The 21,792-nt window shown below is 39.0% G+C and overlaps 1 protein-coding gene across 1 annotated transcript in view; it reads right to left on the bottom strand.

Annotated features, from left to right (window-relative positions):
• FAM135A (family with sequence similarity 135 member A) overlaps positions 1-21,792 on the bottom strand; it is a 67,308-nt gene that overhangs the window by 7,530 nt on the left and 37,986 nt on the right. The window contains exons 16-18 of the mRNA XM_061562552.1: positions 8,436-8,533; positions 4,216-4,367; positions 474-584 (exon numbers count right to left, since the gene is read on the bottom strand). Of these exons, the coding sequence (XP_061418536.1) occupies positions 474-584; positions 4,216-4,367; positions 8,436-8,533 (361 nt within the window). The remainder of the gene's footprint in view (positions 1-473; positions 585-4,215; positions 4,368-8,435; positions 8,534-21,792) is intronic.

The raw sequence follows: 21,792 nt of genomic DNA, 5'->3' as shown, positions 1-21,792 counted from the left end.
CAGAGGTATTTGCAATGCTTTTGTGCCGTTCACCTTTTGGCATTGTGGTATAACACTGGTGAGACAAGGCCATACAGGAGGCTGTCTCTGGTGTAGGTCAATCAGGTTCAAGGACAATGGGTACATTATCGAAGCATGTTTGTTTTGCATATTTTACCACAAGCATGTGTGGTTAATGCAGACTTGACGCATTGAAATAGGTGCCTATTTGGTGTTTGAACATCTTAACACCTGTATTATTGTCGGAAAGGATAAGGCCTAATCTTTTTCATAATTCAAGAACGTAATCTATCGTGTGTCTGCATGAGGCATGATACAAAAATACATGTACAAACCATCAGAGGCTTGGCACGTACTTAAAATGTGAAGGGAAATGGAGTCTTAAGTGAGAAATAAATGACATCCTAAGGACAACTGTTCTATTGTTTGTGCATGGGTTCGGATTATGTATTGCACTGACGTTAAACACTCACCTGTCTTCTGGCTGAGTCTATAGAGGAAGGTTTGCCGTGGGTCTGAGTGGTCACGGCAAGTCAGCTGCAGCAGAGAGCCAGACTTTTTCCACTTCTGCATAAACCAGAGGCCTGCAAACAAGGAACACGCGCTTTTATGACTGCCCAACCTCCGTGTCTCCAATTGCAAGGAGTTGGAGAAATCTGGGTCGTAAAGCTTTAAATATAATCATGAAAAAGAGCTAAATTATGCATAATGCAATAGCCATTCTCCATAGCTACTCATTCCTCAAGAGGAGTGAGAGGCTTTTCTCTATTCATTCCACGTTATTTTTTTATTCCACTTTCAGCTAAGTTTAGTGCTCCCCAATGCCTCGGCTCTGCCAGAAACCACAATTAAAGTTGTAATTCTTCCTTGTGCCTTCTCTTTGAGGTATATTAACTTTAAATAATGACCACAACATTTAAATAAAAGACAAATTCGACACATTAAACATTCAGCTGTGCAGAACATATGTATTCCAGTGCATAGTCCCTTAGCTAGGCAGTACAGTTAAGAAACCTTTATTTCCATGTTTTCGATTTGCTCTTCTTTCAAGCCAAGTTTTACAAATGGTATCACATCATCTAGCCAAGCTTGTATATAAATGTTGAAAGGGCATGAACCACATTCTCTCACGAATGTGAGAGGTAAACAAACTACAAAAATAAACCATACAAACACAGAATACCATATTGGTTGCACAGACCGTTTATTATTTGCGACCTATGTACACAACTGTTGGAAAACAGTACAAATATGATTGGTTTTAAACTATTCATGGATTAAGATCTCTTGTTTAAAAGGATTATAAAACCCTGTTGTATGTAACAGTTATAAGTTAATTATATTACTTGTCGGAGAAAAATAAATGAATAGTTGCAAGCTTGCGCAACATTGGATATATATCACACAACTTGTCAAATTTTGCCACAGCGAAAATGAAACACAAATGTGTTTGTACTCGTACACAGATCGAATGGAGCACTGTATTTGTAATCTTCACACTTATTATCCCTCGCAGGTCATACGGGTGGAGCTGTCCACAAACTGCTCTATGGACAGGCACACACAAAAGCATGCCACACTTGCTTATTCCCTTGCCTATGCGACCGACTCTCTGCGGCCATTCTGTCACCAGTTTGTGCGTCAGTTGTCATTATTGTTGTATGTCAGAGCCAAGTCCATTTGCTTTCATTTCATTCGAATTGTCATCATCAATAAAAGCGAGCTCAGTAACGGCATGCCGAGCTTCGCATGCATATAAGAAGAATATGGTGGTTTAGCAACCCGCATGCAATTCACCTTCACTTTATACACACTCACCTACACACACGTGTACAAAAAAAATACAGCCTGACAAATTACTGCTACCTGCTGACGAACTGGGGGGCATGCGTGTATAAAACGTAAATCACGCATGTAAATATGTGAACATATGTGCCATGCGCACAGACATTCCATAGTGAAGAGACTTTAATCACAGATCAAATACCAATATCCATACCCAGATTCAACGTGAATCTATAATTTCTTAATGTTGCAGGACCACATTATTGTGGTAACTTATCATACAATGTTATGAGCAATAAGGTCATGACATTGTAAGCTAGATCTTAGGAACAGAGGAGATAGGGCTTCTGAGTCACATTTAATTAATACATTAATTTGTATTTAGCCTTGACCCTGATAACCTGAAAATATTTTTCAGCACACAGTGCAGGTAAAATAGCATACATTGGTTTCTGTTCATACCAAATTACATTGGACTAGACCTTTTGTTCGACAGTTGACCTCAGTTAATTGCCTCATAATTGCCTAATTAGCCTGCATTACTACGTTGCGTTTTAAAGACTCGTATCTAAGCATGTGTTTGAGAGCGAGTGTGTGTGTGGGTGTTTCGGACAATGTTCCTAACATTAGCATACACTGATCATTAGACGATTTAATGAGAAGCATCCAACATGTGCTCTTTGCATATTTTGCATTTCAATCTACTTATGTTTGCTGTCTAATCAACCAATGGTACAATTCAGCATCGCCTATAACTATGATCATTCCGTGTTGAAATAAACCAATTATTATGCAGCTTCCAAAATATACTGGCACTGGCCATGACCCGTGAATATACAAATGGTAAAAGTGGAGTCTCCGCTATTAACTGTGCAAATATGTGAAAAATACATTCTGCATTTATAACCATGGTGCTTAATGCATAGACCTCTGACCTAATCCACAAGAACGAGACAAAACTGGAAATGATTTGCATGTCTTTGTTCCTATATTCACTGCACCACCAAGCTGTTGGATGTCGGGCTGTGTGCAGTCATGAGTGCAGTCCAAGGCATGCCGGGCATGGTCACACATGTGTGCAATCAAGTGACACGGGGGGTGGGTTTTGTCGGTCACGTACAACAACATTTATGTGTGCCTACTAAACTTTCCTGCAAGGCAAGGCGACCTTTAGAAGGCAGTAGAGCAAGTAGCCCGTAGGCCTATATGTACATATATATACGACTCTTATCCCATTGATTTTTCTACTTTTACCTAAAATTACTTAGTCTACTCACGCACAAACATATTCCATGGGTGAAATATCCTAATGCAGAACCACTTGATATTTTTTTTTTAACTCAGCAAGGTTTTTCTACACAAAAAGGCATTATTTCCTAGTATTTTTACTCTTAAACATTTGATTGGCCTTTGACCAAACCATACGCCCGATCTCATCAAGGTTTGAGCATGCATAGAACAGTAATGTAACCGGCAGTGGGGCTATGTTGTAAGCAGCAGGCAGTGCAGAAAAATCCATTGTTGAACTCCACTATGCTTCAAGGTCTATGCTACCTATATTCACCCAACCTGCACTGACCAGACTGGTGAAGTATGGTCAAATAACCCCTGTGCCCCATATAGAGTGAGGAGACCCTCATTCAGCAGTGGGTTTACAATACGGCTGTACATAAATACATACAAGTCTGGGTTTACTTTTAAATATTTAAAGACAGGCTAACAGACACAACATCTCAAGGTGAATATGCCATGAAATCAGGCAGCATCCGCCCTAATGCCTAACCCAGACATGAATCCTCCACTAAAATGCAAATAACATAAGAAGAAATTTAATCTGTGACTACACGTAAAAAAAAACTATCTAAATATGTTCATCCATCAGTCTATTGGCTTTCCAGGCAAGAATTACTGCAATATTAAAATAAAAAAGTATACCTGCCAACTCATTAATTAATTTCAGAAACAAAACATTAAAAGGGTCAGTGTTAACATTTAAAATTAACAGTGACCCATAATAAAGTTTTACTCCAGAGTTGTTTCAAGTGGTTCGGAAGCCATGTGTTTGACACACCACTGGCAAGCCAAACAAGCATGGGCAGTACACTCATGCTTGTTTGAACTTTGAGCCACAAGACAACCGCTTTAAGTTTTGCACAAAGTGGAACTCATTTTAATCACCAGTCAATCTATGACCAGAAGTTGAACCCACATTTCCTTTTCGGAGGTGAATGCTCTTGTTTAAATTTCATTATACTGGCAACTCATTTTTATAAACAGGCGATTCAAAACGCTATACTCATTCATTTGCACGAAAAAAAATCCACACAGAAGATGTTGCCAAAATCTGCCACTCTTCTACCAATGCTCAAGGATAATCTCCACAGTACAGATGACTACATAATGTATTGGTGCAAGTAGGAGCACACTGACCAGTATTGACGAGGGTGCTACTGTTGTACAGGGTGCCCAGGTGGGGTCCGGAAAGAGACAGGAAGGTGTGCAGCTTTGGCAGGTAGTACTTGAACCGTGGTCTTGCCAGCACCGAGCGGATGATGATGTTTCCCAGGGAGTGACCAACAAAGCTGACAATCCACAAAATCACAAACCAAAACAGAAACTGAGCAGAACGGTTTGACATTAGGATGCATACAACTTGCGGTGCCCATGTAGGACCCTGGGTTATTTCTCAAGGAAAATCATGTTAATCACTTTCACTTATCATGGATTGACATGTACGCTCATCTTACAATTGTTTTTTAGTTCAAATCCTGTCAAAGGAGGGATCAACTGAAACTCAATCCATAATCACTCCAGAGTCCATGTAATAGGAATGTGAGATTTCCACAACTGGCATAGATCAAGAAACAGCAATGAATGTATATATTTTTGCTCGATTTGAATGGAACTGAAACATGTTCATGAAAAGCACAGATACTGTGCAGTAATAATTCCTGCACATTGCGTACATCTGACCGTGAGAAACACGTACCTAAATGCTGATCTAGGTCAAAGATATGAAGAGAGCAATAGTTATTTGCATTTATCGCTTCCGTGTACAGAGTTTGATAGAGATCGGATTTAAATTGCCATTGTTACAAATGGGACAGTCATGAACACAGACAGGTTGAGACAAGAGTGAAAAAAGATAGGGTCTGAGAGACAAACTCAGAGAAAATAACAATGAGACAAATGCCCATTCTCACTAAATCCTGTGAAAAACATATTCACCAAAAGAGACAGGAGATTATATATTAATGCATTTCATTCGAATAGCTGAATGCTCCACATTTTAAAACAGCTTTGTAATGGTACATCTTTATTATTCGAAATAATGTTTTTGTCGCATGTTAATTCTACACTTCACAGTTGAAAACTATGTTTATGTTACATATTTTCATTCCATAAATTAGGTGCAATTGAATCTTGCAAAACACAACACAGCTAATGTGATTCACCGGGAAATTAATGATTAGTGATAAAACTTGCAATTTGCATAAACAAATCTTTTTAGGTACACTTATTTTTATGGAAATTTTTTTTCACCAACATCTCTTTTGCACATTCACAGCAAACAAAGCAAGTTTATTCATTCCACGTGTGTTGTGGGGTTAGATGGAGGTTGCATCCAAGGGTATTAAATAATGCAATTCACATGCGATCAGACGGGGCCATCTGCAGGTAGGATTAGAGTGTGATTGAAGTCTTCCTTATCTGGCAACGGTTTGGTCATAACTCACAGCTGCCAAACGAAGAGAATTAACTACGGGAAAAATGCCAGTTCCTGTTCAATCACACCCCCATTACTAAGGCAGACCTCCACCTTTCCTGAATTCTGCGAGCACAACTCTTTCAATTTCATGTTTAACAGTGCACAGCAATGGGAATCTAAACCTGCTTAATGAGGGTGACCACTCTTCTTCTGAAGACTGATAATTTCTATCGGGAAACGTTTTGCCCAATATATAAAATGGCTCTCATATTCGCTCTCACTGACAGATCAAGTGCGATTCCATTGGTCTGTTTAAATTAGACATTCATGAGTCCACTACTCAGCAGGTGATACGTATTGGTCACTGCCATGGCATGTTATTGAAAGCAGTGCAATGCAGTCCATCAGTGTGCATCATCTGAAAATCCATATAACCTTTGCTTGCCTTTGTACACTATGGCCTCAATTCATCCATCTTAGTCGCCTTTGAGGTGAAGAGCAACTTGTCACCCTGACAAAGTGTGTCTGCATGTGTCTGTTATTAATAAGCTGGCCCAATGAAAACTGCACAAGTACCATATTCATCAAACACTGAAAATGTTGATCATTTACCTGAGTAAGCTGAGGCCACACTAAGGCTTAATCAGTTGCTGACCTTGACAGCTTAAGGCTAAAGATGACATGAAAGCAATCTTCCATTTAGAGATAGCACACCTCAAAATAAACGCCACTCAACAGAGCTACACCATTAGAGCTGACACGGCATCTGCAGACACAATACATTCCCCACGGAGCATACACTGCATAAGAGTTTGTTTAAATATGCCAGCTACATCTGAAGACCTGCCATAGCTGCTTATAATCTGCCGCTGGTTTTATTATTTGACCACAGTTCTCAAGGTCACTTCCAAAAAGAAAGCTGAATTTAAAATCCACCATTACAAAATGTTGCATTTGTACTGCTGCTCTCATTTTATGTGTTACACAACCTTGGCTATGCTTTTACGCAGCATTTTTTAAGCATGGTCAATGCAATTGGTCTCTTAGAGAGTTACTGGGACTGTGTCAGCTTTAAGCAACAGTATAATCAAGCGGGTGGCACTTCCAATGAAACGCAATGAACGATGCTGGATGGCCACAATTTAAGGCTTGGCAGAGTCTGTCTGCATAATTTAACGTACAGTTTTCACTTTGCATCCCTTCGTTATTTTACTAAGCAGCACTCGGCAACTGGGCTAGTTAGCAAAACATCATTAGAAATACTAATGTAATGTTATATAGGTCTTACGTTGTAAATGAACAATAACATGTTCACAATTTAACACTACCATTTCCCACCGTTTTTACATAATTGCACATCATCCATAAGTAAATTACTAAAAAAAGTAAGTGGGTATAAGCATTCTGGATAAAGGGAATAGAGATACAGAACATCAAATGCTCATGTACAATGATAGTACCCATTTATTTAACTACAAAAGCAACAATTGACACCATCAATACCCATGTTTGTATGACAAGTACCTTGTAAACACAAGGGACTGATATCCATGTTAACACAAATTAAACCAGCAATTCAATGTTTGTACCGATGCAAAAACGCTTAAAATTAGCAAGAAGGCACACGTCAGTTATTACTAGAAAATGACACTGAGACTGTGCCATGATAATGTCAGCTACCAGAATATTATTACATAGACCGTGCAGGTCTGCACAGAGCCAATGTAAAATAGAAGTTCCAGCATCTCATCACCTTAATCAAGCGTTTCCTAGAAAAGAACGCTGTGCAGAAATACACTAATTATAATAAAATGTTAACCAAATTTGCAATGAGGAAATACATTAATCAATTCTATATTTACAATAAAGCCCGTGCCTATTGTAATAAATAACCACTTAGCAAAGAAGATACTGAGTATTTTACAACAAGCAGATCTTATTAATACATTCTTGACAATTCAATTGCAGTCAAAATAAAAAAATGAGTTTTAGGCAAAGACAGAGACGTAATAATGACTTACCTTTACGAATAATGTCAATAGGCATTTACTGTAGTGTTTAAAACGGACAATGTAATACTTTTTAACATAAGCAGAATTACAATCCTTAAACTTGTGCAACGTGGTTCAGTGGCAACTGCTATACATGCTAAGCTATTCAACCACTTTGACGGCATGAAGCATGTTCCATCAACTACTACTACACAGGATCACTCACTTTGTCCGTGTAAAGCAAATTTGCAAGACTGCAGGGAGTAATTATGCACCAGGATTCACGAATGTATGCAAATCTTATTCGTTTCTGTGCAGAGTGTGAATTATACTGTCTGTGTGTGCATGGTATGTGAAGTTCCTGTACTCCAGGAAATGAATTCATCCAAAAAGGCTGAGATATACAGTCCAATATACTGCCAATCATTTTTTTCTTTACACATACAAACCCGCATCCTATAAATCTTAAAGAGAGCATATTAAAGATATGGAGATGACTGAGATATAGCATGCATGCACATAAAATGATTGACTGCACACTGAACACTTATAGAGTATGGGCTAGAGGATAAGGTTATATGCATATCAGCATGTGCACACCAAACACAATCTTATCACCAACAGCTGCCATGATAGCGACTACCCATTTTAGCTATCTGAGCTTTTGCAATAAGAAAAGCTACACAAAAAAAATGCTACAGAATCAAGAATGGACCTACATTGTCTAGGCGACGGTAACAGTGTCTGATTTGGATTCATCTATTCAGGGCACGTTCACAATTGCAATATTTCTTCCATTTTTGAAAGGGCATTTAAGAGAAAATGTTTTACTCCATTTATTTTATGTGTGTATGTACCTGATTCTGCATAAGCTTTTTACTGACCTGAATATATTAGAGAGCAGAAATGCCACATTTCCATTCCTTCGTATCAAATGTGCAAGTTCTAACCTGATTTTGGAGACGACAAGGTTGTAGATTTGAATGTGCTGCACAATTTCATCCAGAAGGTGATCGGTCATGGTTTCAAAATCTGCAAATGTATCTCCCTGCAAAGCAGAACACAAAGCAGCACAGAATTGTTACATCAATCAATCAATCGCGTGGCACACAGGCAAACTCAAACTCAAGGGTGCACTAGTCACAAAGATCGTTTTTAAATGCATAGGGATGCTACAATTTTCATATTGTAGTATCTACAGATACAGTTGTTTTATAGCTAGATATTTAGATTGTTTACTTTAAAGTTGTCTGTAAAGTTACAAGGTGATAGAGAAGTCGAAATATAATGAGAAGCACTGAAGTGGAAAATAAATCTTCCTTGGTGGCATGCCCTTTATTTTTCCATTTGCAGAAAGGATGCAATCCCCCTGAGGAGAAAATCTCCTTTCAAACCTGGATTAGGCTAGCAATAGATAGCACGAAATACAAACGTAAAAAAAAAACAATCAGAGATTTTAGCATAGTGTGAATCAATAGCACCCTTTACAATTATTGAGTCTCAAAGTACACATGCAAACCGAATGGGATACAATAACATGCAGGGAACTATGAAACAAACTTGTACACCCGATTCTGAAAACTGCATAATTTACATAATTATGGCACATCGCAAACTCAACATATTTGGATCGTTTTTGTTAATAGATTATGTCAGAGAGCCATCATTATCTTTATTTTATAGTTCAACAAAAAAATTGGTTTCTAATGCACAAAATAAAGAGACACTGCAATACACATTTCCAAACTCAAAATGCTCAACAATAAAACTGCGTATTGTATTTGTTCTTAGCTGTATCAAGAATGCACGGTGCCCAAAATCATCACATTTCATATTCTGCCGCTGCCATGGCCCATTTACACAAGTAGAAGAATTGAGCACATCGTCAAGATTTTTAAATGGAGGTGGCCCTTTTTCGTTGGGCACGCTGGCTACGAAAGCATGCAACAGCCTGTTATCTCCATCGGTCCCATTTACACCTGATTAAGCAGTCGCACTAGTGATAATGATGATAGATTTAGCACTGGCTTTGTCGAAAACGCATTGCTGCAGGCCAGCGCGAGCATGCATTAATTTACGGCAGCTCCTGCGGGGCCGCTAAAACCCATCTTTGAACGCTACGTGAATCCAAATTGTATTGTTTCGTGCTATTGTACTTTCATGCCGCAGCCGAAAAGGAGGTGACAAGTTCTGCCCATACGAACAGAAATTAATTTTCAAAGCGACAGCACCACAATTGTTTTCGTAGCAATCAGCATCGCCCTAAAATGTGCATGGCAAACAGCTATTGCTTACAGTTACAGCGAACTTCGCAATGCAATTTATGATCATTAATAAATGTTGCACGCCCATTATTTATTTATTTAGTCTCATGCCATTGTTTTAACACGTTGCATTACTCGATTCTCAATCAGAAGGTTGCGAGAACAAAAATCCCAACTGAAGGGTTAATTAAGCCAATAATCCCGCCGAGATTAATTAAATAAGTACTACTGCCAATGGATATGAGCATCACCTTAATGCCCCTCGATCCGAAGGTGCTAAACTATGCAATTAAACGTGTATTAATACGCTTCAAGTTCATTTCCAAGACAGATGTTTAAAGGGACATTCAGTTTCACAGATGAACATTCACAGTTGCACAAAGTATGTGAATGCTCCTTCTTGGTTCTTTCGGTAAAGTCACATAGAAGGGAAGTAATAAAATAATAAAAATAAAACATAATAAAATAATTCTCACGACGTTTCGGCCACAACGCAAGCAGCCGTCCTCAGGTGAAGAACATGTCTGTCGATAAGACAGAGTCTAAATGACACACCTGAGGACGGCTGCTTGCGTTGTGGCCGAAACGTCGTGAGAATTATTTTATTATGTTTTATTTTTATTATTTTATTACTTCCCTTCTACGTGACTTTACCGAAAGAACCAAGAAGATGAATCCCTGCAGGCACGAAAGCTTTAAATCGAAAAATATGTGAATGCATCTTCGGCAGACAGACTGAGGAGATTAATAGATGCATTAGTAATCAGATCAATTTGTCAATGCACTGCTAGAAGAAGCCTTCCTCAGTGTGCCAGTCATGAAGGTTGTTTGAGCATACATCACCATACTAGTCAGTGCAGGTTGGTAATGTGGTTTGGGTCCAGGACCGGTCCAAATCAAACTAAACTAAACAATTGTATTTTACCAGGGAAGGCCCACTGAGAGATATAGCTAATTTTCAGAAGAACTCTGGCCACAAATGATAACGTAGTGGATTATCACGTGGATATTTATAGCAGCCAAATACTCAATAAATGCGTGTTTCTAAATTATGTCAGCCATGGATAGGAATCAGACTCAGGTCACCAGGTTCATCGTACAGTGCACCAACCACTGCACCAAGGCAGAACTTTTATATATTAAATTCTCAAATATGAAATCGATTTTTACATTTGAGACACTTGTAACATTGTGGAAGTCAAACACAGATACATTTAAAAGCACTACCAAAATGGAGTTCATCCAGTTTATGGACGCCTACTCAGAGCTATGTTTTTCATGCATGTGCAAATCTACAAGCCATTCGAAATGCTGCAATTCTTCCTGAAATGAAACAACGATTTAACCTGGAAATGGCTACATGAGAAAAAAAGTATTATTGCTCAATATTCCCCGTGTGCTGTATCATAAATGCCCCATTACACGCTATCGATTGAAAAAATAAGCTAAATATTACCGAGTTCATAAATCATGAAATGAAAACTTTTCTGCTTGTGCTGGAGCACAAAGTATATATTAGATTTGTCTAAACATTTGCTCTATATCTAAAAATATAATGATCTTGCCAGTAAATATAAATGTTAGCCTCAACCATTTTTGAATCCACTCCTTGTTTATTAATCGGGCCACATTATTGGACAGTGTCACAAAGCATTCTTTACCATATAAGCAAATATACCGCACCTAGACAAATAACATTCCCTGAAAGGATGCTCAACATACCTCGACATTTAACAGTAAAACTAATACAACAATCGTTATATGTTTGGCATGACAATGTACATTTTAAAAACGTGTGTAGCTTTCATAAATCAGATATCTGGCGTTTCAACGGAAGCCTAAAGCGAGGCCAAAAAACGAATTCTAAAACAATCAAACGGCTGTTTGTTCAGTGTCTGACAACGGAAGTGGGTTGGCGGTAGGGGGGAATTGGTTCCTTGTTTAGTCGATTGCATTGTCGCCTTGAAAATTGGTGAAAATCTTCAACAAAAAATGACTTCCAGCCATAGCATTATTGATTTGACAGTTGGCAACTTACAATAAAAAAAGTTAAAATACTGCAAGTTAAACTCTCAGTCAGGGCTCGACTGGTCACGAACCTTCCAGGGTCGAAAAGAATACACACTGCAGTACTTTACTGGAAGTCAACAATGGCACTTCTGGTATTGGTTCATGGCCAGTAATCGAGTTGCCCCATTGCTCAGTTTTACTGATATCTATTTTTACTTGACTAGGAAGAGTTGGGACTCGGTGAAATGGTTGACACAAAGATGAGGCATGTGTACAAGTTAGACTTCAGGTGGACAAGACATAAAACACAAGGGAAGCCTTCAATAAGCTGTGAGTAATGGTAGGCCTTGATGATTATAGCTACGAAGTGCACGAGACCATGATGTTGCTGTGTCTGCAGAGCTGAAAGGCCTTAAAGCAAGTGTTGTATTTAAAGCATCAAGAGTTTTAAAAACGTCCCCGGAGATTGGTGGAAAGATGCACTTGAATTAAATGTATCGGCAAAACATGCGTTTTACCGTTCTGCCAGTCACCTTACAGTACAGTGGGTTGGAAGTAGATAAAATACACAATGAAACACGTGATTCACTAACCAGCCTCAAAAACAATGGGGTACAGGCATGCATCATCATCAAATGAAATCGGCCTCTTGTCAGTGCATTGAATTACGCAGTAAAATGTGGGGATATCCAATTGAGCTGCAGGTGTTCAATAATCACCAGACGAGCTCCCTCCCTGCTTTGACAAGGAACCATTGTCACCTGAACTCTGATACAAAGTTTTAAGCAGATTTGTCTTGTTTCTGTCAAAAAAAATACAGTTATTGATTTATCAATGCAGAAAATGTTTTTGGCAGCAATTATTGGAGAAAAAGTTGATTTTACAATGCAACAAAAACAATCCCATATATTCGGTGTTTAGCTTCAAATCTAGGTTTAAACAACACTCAATATTGAGTCCACTCAATATTCTGCTACTCAGAAAGTAGCAAAATATTTTAATGAAAATGTAATAACAGATATAAAATACAACTGTTTCTGACGAGTGCAATTAAATGTGGAAATGCAAAGACTAACTCTTATGAATATATGAATGATATAAAATCACATTTAAATATTATAGAAAGACAACAGTTATGTTGTCAAGGTAAGTTGGTTTTGAGGTGATTTAAGTAATCATGCCATCAATCTGAATGTTAACTCAAACAACTGTGTTTTACTCTTCACCCTGCATATGCAGTGCTTCATGGCGAGCATCCTCTAATTGTTTTAAACGTGACTAAAAGGTTTGGGTGTGCAGACTATATATATTTGTACGCAAGCTTCTAAACAAAGAATGGTTGTCATGCAATGAAAAATGTCAATGATGGTTTATATTCGATTTTAACAAGTTACAAAAGCGCTGTTAAAAATATATTTATTTTGTGTGATAAAACAATAACCTTCATACACATATTTCTAAATGATGAAGGATACGGTTTACAAGTTTTAACAAGGTTCACATAAGTCATAAACATTTCTCCCCAGCTGAATACTCATTAGCCAGAACACGACATTGTCAATATCATGTAATAAATATATGGATGACAATGTTAAAACCAACTATCAACACGTGTTTTAATAACTAAATGTTTATTTACTGTGCATAAAATGTGAATGTCGAATAAAAGGCCACAGTGCTTAATAAAATTTACAATTTACCTATTTGGCAATGTTTGTGTTAGTCTCGTACTCATGTGTTACTGTTAAGTATATGGCTGTTTCACATACCTTTGTGCTAAGTACATTTAATACAGAATATGGTTTTAAGTTTAAAATTTTCAATCAAATATGATGGCAGTGTTCACTATTATACACAATGAATTGACACGTGATTAGGTCAATGACATTATATTTTAATTGTAATCGCCATTTGACAGTTAATTAGCTATTCCTACATATTTTTGTCTATGAAATTAGTAATCCATGTGTAGAAACGGACCGGCTGTTAAGAGAAGCATTAATCCATATTGGATGCACATTAAGCTGCAGTGCACTCTGATGTTGAGGGCATCCGACTGCGAAAATATTCATCGGCGTTGTGTATGGTAGAACAAAGAGGCTCTTGAATGTTAACCCTAAAAAAACTGGTACAACCCATATCTATTGACTACCCTAGGCACGGGCTCTTTGATCCACCGACCACAAACATCAGGCTGCTTAGAAGCAGTGTGGCAACGGAGGGGCTGAGTCACCCCAAATAGGTGTGCAAGATTTACTGCTCATCGGTGTAACACTTGGGGATAAATAGGCCCCTGAATTTATATTTGATATTGATTGGTATGGCTCATCTAAAGGAAAAAGGTTATGATGCCCAGGTCTGCTCATACATTAGATTCAGCACATTTACTTCTGTCCATATGATTGTGCGATGCAACTGATCATGTTTGGATTACACGTGACTACCTTTAGGTCAATAACATTCATCAATACAATATCCCTGCCATGAAATAGTACGAAACTTAATAAAAAAGTAAAACAAAAAAATTCTGTCAATGTTGGAAAAGTTTTACAAAAAAGAGTTTTGGATCGAACGGCAAGAATACATTCCACACATTTAAAACCAATAGACAGATATTGTTCAGTAGAAATCCAATCAAATTGACCTTGGTCTGATTATAAACTACCAGTGTGAGGTGTTACTTACCAGCTTTCGCTGAAATTTTTTTAAAAATTCTTTATATTAAGTTCGCTTGCTTGCTTAGGACCGTGCAAATCTTTCGGTCGTTTTTTAACCCACTTCCCCTGATCCAATCGAGCTGACATTTTGCACACAGACTCGTTGTGCGTGACAATGCACTTTCGTGAAAAAAAATTCCAAAATTTTACACTGTTTAGGGAATTTTAAAAAAATATTTAATTACCAATTGTTTAATGCTGCCAGACAATCATCTGACCCATAGGTGGCAGCCATCTCAAGCCAGAGGACGAGAGGACTCTAGCCGCCCCGATGCCACGCATATAAAGGATTTATAGTGAAAAACTTTGTTTTTACGGGTTAATTTTTTCATGTCACTGTTTACAGTGATATTCAAAACGAATGTGCTAATCAACTACTAATGCCAGCACCCACTAGTAATACTGCAGCCACATTACTACAAATGGGCTCTCACAGTACTGGACTACACCCAATCCACTGTTGGTTAAGGGCCCTCTGGCACCACGTGGGTCTGTGGGTTATTTGACTCCATTGTCCTGCTCAGTGTGGGTTAGCGAAGACTTCACCCAGTGTTCCGACTAAATACATCAACACTATTGTATATTTACAACCCTCTACCGCTACAGCAGAAGGTACTACACTAATGAGCTGCATTCCATGGCTCACCATATGGCGTGGATAACCAGTCAAGCCTGTATATCAGACCGTCATCATTGGCTGGTGAGTCAAAATTGGAGTGGACTTCACTATGCACAGATGGTAGGAGGGGTTACGCATGGGTTACTGCGGGAGTGCAAAGCAGTGCTGCATTTGATCGCTTGCATAGACAGGAGACAATAAGCTGTCTCACTGATTCATGTGCACCGTGAGCGTCATTTTATATCACGGTATGCTTAAATCCTGCAGTAATTTACTTGCATGGTTGAAACTGAAATTACTTGTTTTTCCAAATGTCGGTATGTTTAGGGGATAAATCGGCTGTGTAGAGGATAAAATAATAATTTTTAACAGGTTGTAGAATAAATTATCTCACAACAAAAGAGTCCCATATTACATAACGTAACAAAATCTTTAGCGAGAAGCTATAAACGTTAGCCTGGAGTTAGTCCGTGTGCAATCAGCTTGTAAATCTGCCTCGTTAAAATTGAACTGCGTTATAAGACTTTAAGAATGCAAAATTGTCCTTTAGCACTTCTGGCTACACGAAGGGGAAACTAATAAAGCCACATCAAGAGAAAACAAGGAAGAAAAACCATGCAAATCCATGGATTGTGTAACACTTCCTAAGGTGAAATAATAAAGTTATCTTCCAAACCGTACAAATGTGCGACGTGGAGAGATGACATCACATGAAATGATGTCATCGGGGAGGAGATCAAGTCACACACATCTCTAACACTGCGAGATGTCACACTTAATGACGTCATTGCCTGCAAGGGAAAGGGGAATATTTTTTAGTGCTTGTCTTGGATTTAATGCCACGTGTTTAAAACCCTTTGATCAATTTGGCTGGTTTTCTCTAGGGGAAGTTCCTAACAATAACAACTTTAGAAATACGAATGTTGTTCATATTCTATTATTATAGTTATTATGCCTTTCCAACCATGCTTTCCTTAACTCCACCCACCCTTTTAAAAACACAGATTGAGCTATTGCATTAATGCTTTCAACCTGTTGGAAAGCATTAAATATGAGAAGCAAATCCTAGGATGAGTGTTCAAAAGACTGACCTCCATAGTACCATACATGTCACCTACTCTTAAGAGGCATAAGACCACCAACTGCCTCGCCAACAAGCCGTATGTTGAAATGGCCGCAGCGGCTGCAAACAGATCATTTCCTTCACCACCCTCATCGAAGCGAGTTTACAGCGTCAACAGGAAACTGGCACAGCAACGATTGACCACTCTTGAGCCCATGACACTATTTGGCATTAGGGCCTCCTGCTGAAAATAACCAAAATCAAGAGAATTATGAAAAATGGCGTGATCTGCCATGTGTATCATCTTGCAAGCTCATATATGCAGATGCATCGAGCATAAACCTCCAGAATATTGGCAATACTTTAACAGCTCATCAAATATCATTGGAGGCATATTTATATTGCTGGAAACTCAATATGAAATTCCTTCAAAACCACCACAAGCACTTTTCCACCTGAACAATCATGCACCAGATGCCACCCTTGATGTGTACTGCTGTGGTAGCTCAGTGCACGGTGACCTCACTCCAATATATCTAGGGGTTATCATGGACAGACGCCTGAATTTCAAGCCCCACATGGAACAGATCTGCGAAAAGAGCAAATCAAGAATAGCCATGCTATAGAAACGCGTAGGAAGGACCTGGGACGCCTCAGCTGATTTGCTTCGAACTGTAGCTCTATCACTCATCTACTCTTTGGTAGAATATTGTGCTCCAGCCTGGTCTGAAAGCTCATACACAAAACTTTATAGATAAACAATTAAATAACACAATGCACACGCATCATAACTGGAATACTGAAACCAATACCAATGTCCTGGATACCTGTTCTGGCAAACATTCTGCCACCAAGTTTTCAGATTTTCTTGGCAACTTAAGACGAGCCATCAGCCAGAATCTCAACAATGTACCTCGCCGCCAACTCAAGTTCTGATCGCCCTTCTGGGATCGTTCCGTCACCACTCTATTCTCACCCAGATCCCGAAGAACACTGGCGAAGAGTGGAAAAACGTGGATGTCCAGAATAAACACCTAATTTGAGACCCAAATATCGCATCTCCTGGCTTTGACATTTCTCGAAGAGACCGGTGTAACCATCAACAAGCCAATATGAACATGTCCTTAATAAATAGAGTATTAAATACAAGTACAGTGTACAACTGTGGCAATGCAACCCAAACTATGAACCACTGTAGCCTACGATCCTTCAATGGAGGAATAGCAAAACTACATGATCTCTCTTCTGAAGCCTGCTCCTGGCTAGCAGACCTCAACATTGGCATTTAGCTTCTGAACATATTTCCACATGCAAAAATAGAATAGACTTATGCACTTAACAACACTCCTAACTTAGAATTAAACCAACCATAATATTGGGTTAGATCGCGTAAATATAAATGTGTCGTTAAACCCGCCACAGCCAATTCGTAAGGTTTGTCACGTAAAGAAAACATGCCAATTCGTTGCTAGTACAGCACACCGGTGTGTTGGAGAGCAAATCCACAACATTTACAATCTGAGTACGACGTTTTGCCAGTAATTACAACTAGCATCCTCAGATTTGTGGAGAAATCCTCCTGTTTCATTCCTTAAACAGAGGGATAGATGTGATTATGTCACTTGAGAGCTCTTCACGTGCAAAGGGGAGGGGAGGGTTAATGAATGCATATACATTACAATGGGTATCCATTACAGGTTGGATTATTCATATGGCAAGCAACGTACATTATGCATGCACAGTGTCCTTGTACCTCCTGTCGTTTGTGTGCAATAAAATAGCAGTACATGTTATTGTCAGCCCACAGGTAATGCCCATTGACGTATGGTGACCTGTATAGGCATGCATTTAAACAATGCATTATTTGCTTCCAAGCAGCACTAAGCCTGTAGCTATCCGAACAGTAAAAAAAAATTACTTCTCTAAAATTAGATATATTCTCTAATTAGCCTTGGCCAGTAGTAACTAGTTTTGCACAGAACTTCAAAATTAACAAAATAAATAGAGTGCCCTTGTTGGCACACGTGTTCTGCCACTGCCATCAATTGTATTTGGGAGTATTTCATATATACCTTTGGTGTTATTTTAGTCTCTTTCTGCCCAACATAGCATTTGCCACAAGAGCAATTAATGCGGCATACACCTTATGTTGATAGCTTCGGTAATACATCTTTAGTGCCAGATAACAGTTAAAAAATAAAAATAAATTCACTTTTTCCCCCAATTTATTCCAATTGTGCTATTGGCGTCATGTCTTATAGAAAAAAACATAATACATGTGTTAGAGAATACAGGTGACATGAATTAAATAGTAAAATTTAAGAAAATTATTGCTGCTGTAGACATGTTATGACGATGGCATTGGTTAAAACTTAATGAATATAAAAAAGTTCACCTTAATCATTAAAACTTCATAAATACGTAAACTATTACCACTAAAATAATACACAATGTTGTTAAAATGCTGTGTGAAACCTAACATTGATATTCAATGAAAAATAAATATTTTCATATTTTTTTCCCTGAACATCAATACATGACTTTTCAATATGGATTATAAGCCTCCACTATCTGTGAATAATTCTAGTTTAAAATAACCGATTGCCCCTTAAATTTTGATTAAAAGCTCTCGTGACTGCAGGGATTCATATTCTTGGTTCTTTCGGTAAAGTCACGTAGAAGGGAAAGAATAAAATAATATAAATATAAACAATAAAAATTCTCACGATTTATTATTTCCCTTCTACGTGAGTTTACCGAAAGAACCAAAAATACGATTGCCCCTTGTTAACTGTATTTGGCATATTGGTCAAAGAACCCTACTACAATGTATCCCCCCCAATTTCCAACATTCCCTATCTTTAAACAAAGACATTGTGTTGAAATGACCCTCTTAGCAACCACGAATAGCCAGTGGGAAGGGCTTGTGCAGCCAAGCAATATCGCAACTTGACATCATTCGGTTGGTTGTATGGCCCATTTAAAAAGCCCCACAGGCCACCACTGTATGGAGATCCATTGTTCCTCGGAAATTTAAAATTAAGTCGAAGGCACCAGCGAGAGCACTCCCTCTCCTCCACTCAATGTGCCTGACCTTTCTCTTAGCGAATACAGAGAAATTGGAAAAAGATGAATGCCTTTGCAGATTGCGCACAGAGTCAGTAAAAATCCCCAAAGGCAGAAAAGCGACATTATAAATCTGAAAGTGCATTTTGTGCAACGTAACACGATATCCGAGATCACCGAGGGGTATCTTTTCCTTTTCCGTCCGCAAAAGTGCCAACCTGTTAAAGACGAAGCAAGCAGAATGCCAACCCTTGCCTTTAAATGGTGTTGAACTACATAAGGTCATCAATAATTACATGAGTAACAATAATGGCAGGATAACCATTTTGCTATGAATCCCTAAACCCCATTTATTGAATGGCATGTTTATTTTTAATGAATCCTAATCCTAATCCACAAGGCAATTATCACTTCATAATAGACAAGAGCGACAGTCAATAACAATGCGAAATTAATACCCTTTTTTCATAAACATGGGCGAGCTAAAATAAGAGAAACAATGGTTAAATATTGAATTCATTATACAAGTGTAGTGACATCGCGGATGTCACTGTGTGGTGCCAGCCCTAGAGGGGCAAGGCGTGCGATGTACTCGCATCGCGGATATCACGTATGTAGCGACATCGTGAATGTCACTGTGTAATGCTGGCTTTCGCAAGGCACGGTGTGCGATGATGCATCGTCATCGCGGACACCCCGTAGGTGGGTGTAGTACCAGCCCTAGAGGGGGTTCAGTGAGCGCTGGGATAGCGCAGTGGCACCACGCGTGGCGTGCAGTGCCGACTCCTACACGAGCGAGTGTGAGTGTCAGCCATGGGATGAGGTTACCCTAGGCCATGGCACTCTGGTTGACCCTGGAAGGCACGTGACCTGTAAGATCTACACAAGGGCCCCAGGTGGGGGCTTGGGGGTGGTCACGTGTCAGGGTGAGATCCTACGGGAAGGGTCGAGAAACGACAAGAGGCTTCTCGAAAGTGGTCGTGGTTAAGGGCGGGGCCAGCCACGACTCAGGAACATATAAACCGGGGTCCGCACAGGGACCGGGGTTCAGCGTTGCTGTCGTCATCTGAAGATCTACTTTCTACGTCCGAGAAAAAGTCACCATCACGTGGACGAGGACCCCAGCTAGGGTCCTGTTCGTTGTAGCTACTCTCATTAACTAGCGTAGTTAGCCTGGTGGTCCACCACCATAGGTTATCTGGTAAAGGGGCAGTAACCCCTTTGTGTTATGTGTTGGTGTTAATATGTGTTGCCGCTCAAGAAGTACGTCTGCGACTCAGTAGAATCCACTACAAAAGTTATAATGAATTTAATATTTCAAGACCTTTAATGTTCCCCTTGTATGATTCTGTCAGTACAATTTACAATGCATTTACTTTACTTCGCTATAATGTGCGGAAGGTAAATTATTTATTCCTAAATGCTTTTAGAGATATCTAAAGCAGAAGAAATTAAGACGGAGCTTTTAGTACAATATCATTAAATCTTGACTTAAAGCTTTCGTGACTGCAGGAATTTATATTCTTTGGGTCTTTTGGTAAAGCCACGTAGATAGAAAAATAATAATAATAATAAATATCACGACGTTTCAATCGCAACACAAGCAATCATCATCAGGTGAAAAAATAGAGCGGGAGAGCTGCTGAGGCAGGATGTTATATAGGTTTGAGATGGGTGTCGCCCAAGGGTAAGTAGGCGGGGCCAGAGATGTAAATGTAGGATCGGAGAGCTGATATACCTCCACGACAACGAAGCTGTGGAGGTGGCCATTGTATTGTGAGAGATTAGCATGTCAATCTGTTAATGTAAGATTAGCATGTCAATGTAAGAAAACCACTGCAATGGTGGCTGTGTTAGTGAGACATTTAGCCTGTTAAAAAACGAGAGCCACCGCCACATCGAGGGAAAGGTGCAGTGGTGGCTGTGTTAGTGAGACATTTAGCCTGTTAATGTAAAGACATTTAACCTGGTAATGTAAATCAGAGAGTCGGAAATAACTGCTAACATCAGCAAGTAGGATGGAAACATCATAGCCACTTATGACTTAAACTGGTTATAACGTCCTTCCAATGATTGCTCAGTTTGTACCCATCTTCTCGGTTGAAATTGTGTCTGTGTTTATATATCTGGATGGCTTCATGAACGAATCTTTGTTGATAGCCAGTGGGTTTGCAAAGAACCTTCGTCTTGGAAAAATCTATTTCGTGTGAGCCCACCGCATTAAAACAATGATCAGCCATGGCAGAAGTATTGATCCTACCGTGTTTCAGATCTGCCTTATGTTCACGAACACGGTCCGAGACATGTCGCTTAGTTTCCCCAATGTAACTGCTGCCGCAGACACAGCTTAGTTTGTAGACACCGGGGTATTGAATTTCAGGGATCACATCCTTCACAGATGGGGTCAGATCACGAATTTTACGTACAATATTACGTACAATATCATTCTTTAACCTTTTTTTTCATCACAGATCGTTTTTTGAATGATTTTACTCATCAGCTTTCATTAAAACCTCAAAAAGGTATGTACTACCAATGCCAATAAGCAATGTTATTGTGGTGCATCTT

This window comes from Lethenteron reissneri, chromosome 29 (genome assembly GCF_015708825.2).
Source record: "Lethenteron reissneri isolate LAM-NWPU_2019-01 chromosome 29, ASM1570882v1, whole genome shotgun sequence".
NCBI classification, from domain to species: Eukaryota; Metazoa; Chordata; class Hyperoartia; order Petromyzontiformes; family Petromyzontidae; genus Lethenteron; species Lethenteron reissneri.
This window is presented reverse-complemented; position numbering and strand designations above follow the sequence as displayed.